At 32.1% G+C, this 13054-nt stretch overlaps 1 protein-coding gene across 1 annotated transcript; it reads left to right on the top strand.

The window, feature by feature from the left end:
- Positions 1-6010: 6010 nt before the first annotated feature.
- LOC125828244 (probable protein phosphatase 2C 75) lies at positions 6011-12754 on the top strand. The gene is made up of 5 exons (XM_049507559.1): positions 6011-6036; positions 6068-6320; positions 7185-7541; positions 7846-7951; positions 12480-12754. Exons 1-5 carry the CDS (start codon positions 6011-6013, stop codon positions 12752-12754), a joined length of 1017 nt encoding a protein of 338 aa, XP_049363516.1.
- Positions 12755-13054: the final 300 nt, after the last annotated feature.

The following is a 13054-nucleotide window of genomic DNA, read 5'->3' as shown; positions in this document are numbered from 1 at the left end:
ATGAGACACCTGGGAGAGGTCTTCCTACTGTAGTGTCTTAATAAATCATGACATATTAAAACATTATGAATCATAGATCTTCCCAGCACGAAAGCTGCCTGATTCTCTGCAACTAAATAATTCACTGCATGCTTCAATTTCTGACAAATCAGCTTGGAAATGACTTTATAAATCACATTACAGCATGATTTCTTTTTTATAACACTTTAATTTTAACTTATCACGTATTATATTTAAGACCACAAGATTAAAAGATATTTTGATATATTTGATATAGTTTTAATAGAACCACAAAATTAATATTTTTTTTTATATCAAATCAAACCAGACTATTGATTTTTAAACGAAAAGATTACTCCCTCCATTTCATATTAAGTTAATTTTTGAGGCATTTTTTCATTTTTCAAATTAACTTAATTGTTCAGTTTTCAAGACTACTTTTAGAGTGTTCTTTCAATTTTACCCTTCATTAGTTAGTATTGAAATTAGTGATTAATTAATATTTAGTTCATTTAATCATAAATTTGATAATAATTAATACACTACAAAAAATTCGCCTTTTAGCCACGCGTAAAACCGTGGCTAAATGGTAGCCAAACCGTGGCTATCACACATTGGCCACGGCCACTTAGCCACGGTCAGCTGCGTGCCCAACAGGGGCGTCGCCATGAAATTTGCCACGGTTTTAGCGTCCGTGGTAACTTTCTTCTAGCCACGGTTTAGATTGTGTTTAGCCACGGTCTACCCATGGGTAAATTTGCCTACAACAAATCATGACTTAATACAAAATATGAACTAGCTACGGTTCAACCGTGGCAAAAGTGTTTTTTTTTTTAAAAAAACAATAATTTCCCTGCTATATATCCCAATATCAATACACTAATAGATAGGCATTCACAGTGATCACATAATTATCACTTGATACAATAAAATGATTTCCAAAAGATTTACTGAACCAGTATACACACAAAACTAGCTATTATAATAATGATCAAAGTTCCAACATTGTTCTACATATAGTCACAAAAGATAAGAGCTTCAAACCTTGAATATTCATACAAAATACCACAAATACTAGAGTAATGGAAATACTAAAAGTTAAATGAAACACCATATATATAGTTTGTCTTAAAATATACTAAAGGCTAAGAAGATTAGTTGAAAGTAGGCAACTCACTACCAAACTTAGCTTGTAAAAGCTTATGAAGAGTTGCCAACTGATCCTCATTTTGCACAAGTCGATTCTTAGTTTCCTCGAGCGTTTATTTGGTCGCCTCAAGCTGTTTTTTTGTCTCTTTATATACCTTTTCTTTCAAGGTTTCTACATGTTTCTCTAGGTCTCTAACACGTTGATGAGACATACTACTAGAGCTACCAAGATTCACATGACTAATTGAATGCGAGGCATTCCAAAAGCATTTGAAGGGCAAACATTACCACCTAAACCATGCACACGATCAGAATGCTCAACTCCATACACTTTTCCAACGGCATCATTAGAATGAGCTAGTATCTTCATAGGAACACCTGAACTGGCAGCAAGTTCCTGATCTTTAGGTAGTTGCTCCGATATCTTATCCTACAAGAAAAGATATTTTCACAATACTAAAAGCAAATAGAACACACCCCAAAGCACTACTACTAACAAAAGTTAACATAATTTGTACAAAAAAAATATTAACAAAAGTATTACTACAAGACATCAACTATTTTGACTAAAACTTAAACAAAAACCACTTTCTAATGTGTAATGAGAGAACCCAATACAAATTATCACAATTTCAAAGTTATTTGACGAGGAAAGATGAAGAGCATCCTAGGCAGACACATTTGTAGCACAAAGGCAGCTGCTACATTAGTTATTTTTTATTTTTATTCTTTGGTAGCTAGTTGAGTCTTATGCTAGGCTATAGACCAAAGAAAAAAGACAAGAATAAATCAACACCATAACTGAAATTTGAAAATGGACAGGTATATAAATCTTACAGCTAAAATCTCATTCACATAATTACCATCCTTCTTCAGTAAAATTGACAAAATAACCTCACTCCGACACACAAGTCTTTTCAATTTTTACTCCTGTCATTAATCAAGTATATATAAATAAAAAATAAACATGAAACACATTTCACTTGATACAATAAAATGATTTCCAAATAGAATTCAAGGTTAAGAAACATACCATTTGACGACCTCTCCTTGCATTGCTTTTGCTACCACCGGCATGCGAGACTTTAAGTTTCTTTCTATTTTTTACATTTTGTGCACTTTATTTCTGTAATTATCAAACATAAATTTAATTACATGTAATAGAAGGGCACAATTTCACAAGATGTAGGACACAAGTTCTTAAAGCTATATAAATCGCTTTATCACAGCCAACACCAACAATATTACTTAATGAAAGCAAACAAAAATCAATCTTAAATTTTCAGACTCACAATGGTCTTTATAACATGTTCATTTAGATTGCTCAACAATCATACAACTATATCCTATTTCATAATTGTTGGCATCTTAAAAGGAGTATCTACTTCCACACAAAGGATGCAATATAAAATTTAAAAGGAAGATATCGGAGCGAGAAAAGAGTTTAAGCTCTAATGATGTTGAAGGGAGAGAGCAAAAACAGACATTGCAAAGCCGAAACAAGAACTTACCAACATATTTGAAGCATTCATTGACATCACATAAGTTTCTTATAAGTAACTAGTAATTTTCAGCCCTTTTTGTCTCTACAAATTTAGCATATAAGTTATAACTTCTAATTCTTATTGTATTTATAGTTGAAGGCATATTTAAATGTACAAAATGAGTTATATTGTGTATGTACAGAACTTAGGAGTTAGAAAGTTTCATATTTCTTCCTTTCCATACTTTTCTGAAGTAAAGTTGTTATGTAGCAAGAGTCCAATGGAGTAGCAGGGTGAATTACGATGGGTTGAAAACTAATGCAATGGAAATGTTTCATGGGATGCTATTTACAGAATGACACTTACAAGGATAATTTAACACTTGTGGCAGATGTTTAACTGAGGATATTCCAAAGCCAAGAAGAATAGATGAAGTCCTGATCAAAATGATCCTTCAAAAAGTTTATTTGAGAGCCAATTTGAGACCTTAGTCGGCTAGAAAACTAAGAGAACTGAATGTATACCCAACGTAAACTGTGTTGAAATTGTTTTTTTTTCTAAGAGTCTACATATGCAAGCCTAGAGATTTCGAATGAATATCGAACCTAGTTCTTCTGTTTTTTATTTTTACCTTGAGTTGTAAATTCCATTTTGGTTATTAATAAAAATTATTTACCCAAAAAATAAGAGAAAGAAAGAATCAAATTATGAACAACAATTACCTTCATCTTATCCTTATTACAGTGATGCACAAAGGCAATCCAATCAATAGAATCCACATTTTCGGGAGGCTTAGCAAGTAGCTATTCTTTACTTTTGTTGGGGTAGAAGTTATTACATCGTAACTTATATTTAAGGGCCCTCCGCCTCTCGCGTAAAGATTGCATCACCCATTTAAATCCAATCTCATAATCAAACTCAAAATTCTCCTTCATATATGTTTGTATTCATAAATCAGTACCTATTGAAAAAGATAACATTATTTGAATGGCAATAAAGTTAGCTAGTTACCTCAATAAGTTGCCATTGTCGTTTTGTTTTTTCATGTGGCATCCTATCCCATCACTCAACTAATATGGGACAAAATACAAACATTTGAGAAAGTTTGCCAAGAAATCTCACAAGCAAATTTGAACCATTGTCACTTCCTTTTCCATCACCATTTAGTTCCACCATGATTTTTTAATTTTTTTCAAAGTTTCAAACTCGATTTGATTGCATCTTTTGAGTAGTAACTTCTCCGGTTGAAGTATCTATCATTTTAACAAGCCATTAACAGAAATGAAAAGTAATGATAACAACAAACTAATAATAAAGAATACAAAGCAACAATCAACTCTAATATGAAATTACTTCTAACCTCTAATGTGGACAAGTAACGACTCATTTTTCACTTGTGAGCTGGCTCCAACAAAACTTGAAGAAGAAATTAAATTTCCATTACCGAGAGTAGGAGTTGTGATATTCTCATTCACAATTTGGTCATCTAGTTGATCAAAATTTAGGGAAATTGTGCTATTGTTGTCAGCTTGTCGTCCTCGTAGGCTTTCTAACAATGATTATGCTCTTACAACTAGAAAACCCAATAAAACTTAAAACAAGTAGTAACGTATTTGATCCCAGATAGGCACTGCTCTTTAATTTTTCAAATGTTGAACTTAAATTCATGTTCCTTATACAGAAACAAACGATAACTAGAACATGGTTAGAAATGCACAGAACAAAACAAAAGGAGATCTAATCTTGCAAAATTTCACACCTCTCAAGATTTATATATAAGTTTATAGGTTATCGATTTATGGTAATAATTCCTCCAATGTATAATCTTATCTACAAAATTCGTGGGGAAAATATATCCATCAATCTTTCCAGAGGTGTGAGCATGATTTTTCCAACATAAATAAAGTAGGATGTATAACCTACCACTAAAATTTCTATTCTTTACAACATGAAAACCCAATAAAAACACATCAAATTGCAGATTTCAAAAGCTCATAACTTCAATAAACAAAAACTTTATCCAAAACCCTACATTCAATTTGAGTTTAAATACACTAGATTCCAAAGATTTGTTACTTGAACGAAGAAAACTTACCACATTACACAACTATTTGAAGCGGCTTTTGACAGAAATCGATTTTGAAGAAGAGAGTCGAATTTTGGGCAGAAATCGATTTAGATTTTGGGGGTTGGTTTTGGGTGAAGTGAGAGAAAAGAGAGTGAGTAGAGGGAAATAATAGAAAAGGAGGCAAATGAAAAAATAAAGGGAGGGAATGAAATTTTACCCGGCTATTTTAGCCACAGATGTTTAGCCACAGTTCGTACTATGTAGAGAATTTTTTTATTTTTTAGCTAATTTTGCCACAGTTTTTGCGACCGTGGCTAATAAACCGTGGCTAAAAGGCGATTTTTTGGTAGTGATAAGGGTAAAAATGGAAAAGTAAGTTCAATTTATGTCTTAATCTACTTTTCTTAAAAGGTGTGAAACACCTCAAAAATTAACTTAATATGGAATGGAGGGAGTATTAAATAGTTTGCACAATAAAGTCTCACTCTATCCAATTTTAATTGTCATGTTGCGCTTTCAAAATTCAATTAGATTAATTTTCAAAATTAAATTAGATTACATTTAATTTGATATTTAAAACAAAAAATTTAGATATTAAAAAATTATACAAAAAGTTTTTATAATTTAATTCAAAAAAAAAACTATGACAATTAAAAGTAGACGGAGGACGGAGGTAGTAATAAAATTAAGGGGATCTTCGAAAATGTATGTAAATGCGGAAAAGCTGGCAAGATATGTCTTCTCCAATCCAAACACTTCTCTATACCCACAGGGGCTTTCTCTGCTCCTCAAAGCGGTGCCTCCTCTCGTCATCTTTTACTACGTGGACAAAATATCATGCCAATTCTTCCTCTTTCAGTTAGCATAAAGAACCGGGTTTTCTTCGTTCGGTCATTGTAGGCCCACCTCCTAACACTTGTCAAGAGATTTTCTACCCGTTAAATTTTAATAATAGGAAATTGCTCGAATAATAAATACTTTTTACTTTCAATTTTAAGATGGTAAATTTAAAAAAGCTACACACGAAAAATTCCATCATCTCACGCTTAAATGAGAAATTCGAAAGGTACGTACACAGTTTACATCACTGTAATGACGTGTCATTTTACATCACTGAAGTTGTCTAAAAAGCCCTCTCCGTTCTTAGTTGTTTATTTTCATTTGGCATGGGTGTTATATGGTATTACCGGTAATAATATGTACAGATGGATGCAACCAAACATTTTTTTACGTTTCTACTAGTACATCTTGTTGACAGATGTTCTACTATTTGGAGTTGTAATCTTTCACATGCCTCCTATAAAACAAAATGCCAGTATTTCACCTTTACTACAGTTTTATAACTAAAGATGGAGAAGAGAGGCAATGTCGATCAGAACGAGGAAGGAAGGATGCATCGCCAATACAGAATTCAATTGAGAAGGAGAGAGCAAGCCCGGGAAGCACAGACGAGGGTAGGAGTACTGCCGCCGCCAGCGGTTGGATCAAAGTCTGTAAAAGGAATGAGGCCTTCAATGGAAGATGAGGTTTCAATTCACCCAAATCTTTGCTCCCCGCCCATCAATGGCGGTCGACCCCTTCATTTTTATGCTGTTTATGATGGACATGGTGGTCCTCAGGTAAACTTGCTACAGTATTTCTTTTTTGTTTTCACCATGTGATATATTTATTTTTTATCTCCTTTTTAAAAATAAAAAAAATTGATGAAGATTATTTAACTTTAAAAATCATTTTACTTTTAATGAGGATTACAATTCTTACTTTAGATGAATTATATGTTTTAAGCTGCGTGTTTTGTTTTAATTTTCATTTTTAAAAGAGTAGTTATTTCTTTCCCTTTTTTTTTTTCTGTAACTCTTCCATCAATTTTAATCTTGTATAAGAGTAGTTTGAATTGACTTAACAAAAATAGTTTTTAAGCAAAAAAATAAAAAATCAAATTTAAAAGATTTTTGAGTCAAAAAATAACCCTTATTTTTTATTTTTAACTTTTTTTTTAAAGTCACTCAATACTTATTTTAAGTTAATTTTACCTTGTAAAACACTTCCAAAAGCTGAAAATTACTTAAATATGAGTAATTTTTTAAGTCAATTCAAACAGTTTTTAAGACAACAAAATTAAAAGGTATATGGATAATTTTAGCAAATCTTTCTTAAGATTACAAGATTTTAAAAAAATATTCTTTACTCTCTTAAATATCATGTCAAGGTTAAAATCAGATAATAAACTGAAACTGAAACAAGGGGAGGTGATACCTTACATTATCCGACAAACCCTGTAAATATAAGTATTTTTTGAAAATATTAATTAAAATTTGAGTCTTGATAACCTAAAATTGACTCGGTGTATTTTAGGGATCCTTCCTTTGATAATTTTAGGGATAGTTTAGTTGGTCAGTGAGATAACAACATAGAAATAGACAAGGACATCATTATTTTTGTGGAAATAAATTGAAATCACTGTATCGTTTTGGTGGATGCAGGTATCTGCGCTCTGTAGGGAGAGAATGCACTTGATTGTAGCAGAAGAACTGAACAATACAAAAATGATGAGTAGTTCCAGTTCAGATAGAAGACAACAACGAGATTGGGAGGCAGCATGGATAAGAATTCTGCAAAGAAGTTTCCAACGGATGGATAAAATGATATGCTTTAACTGTGACTGTGCTACTTTAAGCTACCGCTGTTTGTGCCCACCAAATCACAACTTGCGCTTCATGGGTTCCACCGCAATCATAGCAATTGTAACAGATCATGCCATTGTCATTGCAAATTGTGGTGATTCCCGCGCTGTTCTTAGCCGGAATGGAAATGCCCTCTCTGTCTCCTTCGATCACAAGGTAAAAAAATCTTCTCTATAATTATTGTGATGTTTTTAAATAACAAAGAAGCTTTTCTTCACCCTGAAGTAAAGCAAGGTAAATAGGATTTAATTATCATGTTGTGCACTGATGAAATTGTTTCATCCTTAATCAAATGTGTCTTTAAGTTTGAATTCTGAGTATGAAAAAAATCTATTGGAAATGCTACGCCCAATTATTAATTTTGCAATGCACGATTCGAATTTAATCAAGCTGTAGACTTTAAACATCGAGTGAAAAATGATTTGTCCTAATTATAAGCTACTCCCTTATTTGGTTGCAGCCAAATAGGCGGGATGAACTCGCTAGAATAAAGGCTGCGGGAGGAAAACTTGTTTATTCTCGTGGATTACGGGTTCAAGGGTTTCTAGCCATGTCTCGGGCAATAGGTATTATCTCTCTCTTAATTTCAAAAACTTCTTCAATCTAACACAATTGGCATTGGAATTGTTGCTTAATTTCTTTTTTCCCTTCTACGTTTTTTTATAATTCATTCACCTAGGCAGGGCCGGCTCAACATAAACAGAGGTCTAAAACGAAATTTTAGTTAGAAGCCTAAAAATCTAAATAAGTTTTATGTGTATTTAAAATTTATTTTTCGTACACTTTTAAGATGTAAATTATTACTTAATATTTTTTTATAAATAATTTCATCTAAAAAAAATTCTTCCAATTATATTTAAGGTATGAATTGTCAACATAATTCTATAAGTAATAAATTGATAAATTATAATGAGTTAACGAGAATAAAATAATACATATTTTTAAATTATAAATGATTATTTTTTTCTATAAAAAAATTAACATATTATTTATTTTTAGTAAGAAACTGAGGCCATCAAAATTGGGAGCCTAAAGCACATGCCTTATTTTTATTGCATAGAGCCGCCCTTCACCTAGGTTATACTCACCCATAGTGATAGGGTTTGGCATGACCCTTATTAGTCTATATAAGCTCCCAATAATATACACTGAGGATTGGTAAAGTCTTACATTTTTCCGGAAACTATATTAACTCCTCTATAGGTTTGAATAAACAATTACAACACTATATATGTTATGGAGCAGTTGAGCTAAGATATGCCTTAACAAGTTCCCAACCTAAAACTTGAGGGCATATAACATGTATCATTTAGAAGAAAAGATTGCTATTTTAACTAATATTTGAGAACAATGAAGTTAAAACACAATTATGCTAGAAGTGCAAATTATCACCTTAGCTTCTTAAGGAAAAAAGTGGAATAGTTCTAAAACAAGAGCATATAGAGATCAAATGAATTTTAGGCAACACAGTCAATCATGATTGATATTTAGGGTTTTATCATAGAATTACACATGATGTGCATGTTGGAAAAGTGTTATATTTCCTTTAATTAACGACAACATACAATATCAAAGTAGAAACAAAATTAAGTATACAATTGTGCACGGCGTGCATGTCAGAAACATGTCGTGTCCAAATAAACTAATACGATATTTTAAAAAATTGAGTAAGTTGGTTGTACGTCATAAAAGATGAGTCCACAGTCAAAAGGGCAACAAAATTTTTCGAAAATTCCAAAGGGGCAATAAAATTATTTATCAAACCGAAAGGGAAACAAATTTTAATATCGTTTAAATCAGGGATTCCGCCGTAAGGCGCGGATACCCATGCGACTGTAAGCCTATGGCAGCTTTTAGCCTTACAAGCGGGACAGAGTGCGACCCCTAAGCAATTGGGGGTTCTCGCTCATCTCTTGGGGGTCCATCTCATCTGAAAACTTTTCCTCTTCCATTAGCATAACTAAATTTGAATAGGATGAATCAGCCTCAGGAAAAGTAAAAGGCACAGGGATTTGCAGGTTGTTTTAAAAATTAAAAAAAAAACACTGCAAATAATGAATATGTTCTTCTTGAAAAATAGGATAATGACAATTATGCCTATTAATCACATGAATACTTAGTGATTTAGCTTGTAAAAGATAATTCCTTGTTTGGTTTATACACATTGATAATATATAAATTCCACAAACCACTGCAAATACTAATAGGACCTATCTCAAAAATTGTTTAGGTGACTTAATCACAAATAAATCCTAAGAATCACAAAAAAAAGAAGCAAGAATCATACCCAAGTTATTTAAGTACTTAAATTAGATCAAACAATATAATTTATGAAAATTAGATTAAGAAACTAACCTGAGGTTTCCATAACTTAGGAATCTCCATAAAAAAAAAAAAAAACGGATGAAACTAAAGAATAATTTTTTTGGTTGAATATTGGTTCATCTACCTTGTAGAGTTTTAGAGGAAAATAAGGAGAAAGAAATGGTCAATTGAAATCTTGAAATTAAAATTCAACATATGTAATAAGGTACTATAATAATATAAAATAAAAATGAAGATAGTGATGATTTTTAATTAATATTTGTACAAAACACCTTGTTGACAACATTTTAATTACAAAAAAAATTCATTTTAAAACAGCCTGCAAAACTGCAGGCAGATGTCACTGCGCCTAGTAAGGCTAAACATCCATTCTGATACTCAATAGTTTTTGCCAAGCAGTTGATGGATTAGAGGCCTTTTTCTTGCAATAGAATGGACTCTAGTATAGTACTTGGATATTAAGAAGGAAGTCCATGTAGATTGATTTTGTTGGAATTATGACCCCCTTTATTCTCTAAAGGAACAGGTACTAACTACTTGTTCTTTACTGTTTGTGAGTTCTAGTAAATAATTTCATAAAATAATAATTAGTTCACAACTTTGTATTATTTATCTCAACTCCAAATAACACAAAGATCACACACCTAGGTAATCTAAGGAATTATAAACTCTAATTCCTAACTAAGAAATTATAAACTCTAATTCCTAGCTACCCAAGACAAAAACCCCTAGGTTTAAGTCTTCTGTCGTCCGTCAAGTTTCTCAAACTTGTTAGACGAATCCTACACACACTTGATTGTAATCAAAACTCTTAACTACAATTTTACAACTTTTTCCTCACAAACTCGCAACACTCCCTAAGTAAATCTCAAAAAACTCTCTCAAACTCTTGATCGTGTTTTGATCTTCTCTCTATGTAAGTGCGCAAACTTCTTCGAAGAAGTTATTTCCCTATTTATAGATTAAACCTCCTCAAAGTCTTGTTCAATTCGGACTTGACTTTGCTGCATCCTCAACTCCTTGTTCAACTCAAACTTGTCTTCAGTCTTCTTTCTTGACTTCACTTTGATCTATTTCCTTCTTGAACTCTTTATTTACCCCCCTTATTTCCTTCTTTGATCATGCTTCCTACTTCTCTTAGGATTTATACCTATGTTTACACTTTGACTTATTATGCGCTCCCTTTTCCTTGTAGGACTCCTTTATAAAAAGGAAACTTTTTGTACTGGTTGCTTGTCGAAAAAGTAATCCCTCCACTGCTTTATAACTTCTAATTCGTGTGGTTGACATTCTCCTTTTCCTAGTCAGATTCGGTCTGAAAGGAACATGTCGCGCAACCGGTTTCTTTCATCTGTTCCTCTATTTGTCAACTATCAAAATCATTCTCGATCTAACAGATTTGTTTTGAAGTTCTACCACCTTTTATTAGTACATGTATCACTAGTATCTTAAAGCCTCTTGATGTCAATTCCACCCTTGCCATTAGGTTTATATAGATTCTCCAAGATCTCAAATGATACTTAAATTTCTCAGTAAAGGATCCCAAAAAAAAAAATATGGGCAAAGTTCTTCTCAATAAGTTCAATAGTTTCCTTAGGAGTATAAACTGGAATGAGTTTAACATCATGTGAAAGAAGTTTAGTATGCCAACCACCAAAATTTTAACATTTTTTAGTAACCAAACCATCAAAATAAGTAATTCTTTTCTTTCCAATGTGTATACAGAATCCTAAATAATTAAAAGGGAATTGTTTCTCAATAAATTCAGTAGCTTGTCTCATTATGTTAATTCTATAAATGGATATTTTAGGACCTATGAAGAAGAAATTTTGGTTACTATTCACTTGTTGACCAGAGTTCATTTCATATATACTTATGAATTTGATTCATAAAAACTTTATTAGATCTTACATTGCCTCCATAGAAGATAATAATGTCATCTGCATAAGCCATATAAATTGCTTTTAGACCATTCTTGCTCATAGTGAAACATGTGAACCTCTCACTTTTGAAGAGGTTATTTAGTTTTTCTTGAAAGAACTTCATGAACTTTCAAAATAAGAAAATGTAAGGGATAAAGGATTTTCTAGATTCATTGATGAAGATGGGATACAATATCTTTCATATATCAACTTGTGGATCATATTAGGCAAAACATCATTAAAATCAAATTTCCTTAACGTACACAACAATAAAGAAAGACCAGACTAATCTGGCATAGGCCTTTGGCATATCTAGTTTGATCACAATGTTACCTCCAATATTGTCATAGTTAATTAATACCCTAATAAATAATTCTTTGAGATTGTAAGAGATTCCCAATAATGAATCTGCCCTTCACGAAGCCTATTTGATTTTTGGAAATCATATTGGATAGTAGAGATAAATATGTTAAATTAATAAATGAATTATTTACATTACAATTCATGTATATATGAAATACTTCAATGTGTATTTAATAGGGTAGGTCTTGTCTTTAATTACTTATAGATTGATTGTTTTACTTTATATATTTTTTTCAATGCAAACCATCCTCGAAATAGTAAGAAAAAAGAAGGTAACAAGAGTCTCTTGCTTCCTAAAAAGATAAAGAGGCGGAGTATAATTACGCTGCAAGTAGTGGTTTTCAAATGTGTTACTTGTCCAATTACTATAGGTCTCACTTCTTATGTGTCTGTTGTGTTTTTTGTTTACTTCTTAAAATGACTAAATGTTATAGAGATTTAACTACTAGTAAATATTTTTGTTATTTTTTCTTATTACAAATAGGAGACAGTTATTTGAAGCCCTATGTCATATCAGAGCCAGAGTTTACCTTTGTAAAAAGGAAGGTAAATGATGAGTGCTTAATTCTTGCCAGTGATGGCTTATGGGATGTCGTATCAAACGAAACGGCATGTCGGATGGCTAGAGTGTGTCTCCAAGGAGATGCAATATTTTTTTCGCATAGTGAAACAGCAGCAGCGCTGCTTACTCGGATTGCTACGGGGCGGAATAGCCATGATAACGTAAGTGTTATTGTAGTTGATTTTACGAGAAATTAAGGAGGAGAAATTCCATCATACAAGCATATATGTATATACTAAGAACAATGTGATAGTGCATCCTATGTTGTTTATGATGGTCATGTAAAACTGCTGCTTCTTTTTTTGACAATGAAAAAAGTTTTCCTTCAGCAATAAAGTGTAGAGATGGCACGCAATTGGGGCAGGCACACCCTTGATGGGGCAGGGAAAGAAAATAACTAAACGGGACAGGATAGAACAGGACAGGAAAATCATATTTACTTAAAATACATAATGGAGTAGGGCGGGTAACGGTTCAATTGTATTTCAGTTTGTTCA

This window comes from Solanum verrucosum, unplaced genomic scaffold (genome assembly GCF_900185275.1).
Source record: "Solanum verrucosum unplaced genomic scaffold, falcon-dt-bn FXZP01000047.1, whole genome shotgun sequence".
Lineage (NCBI taxonomy): Eukaryota > Viridiplantae > Streptophyta > Magnoliopsida > Solanales > Solanaceae > Solanum > Solanum verrucosum.
This window is presented reverse-complemented; position numbering and strand designations above follow the sequence as displayed.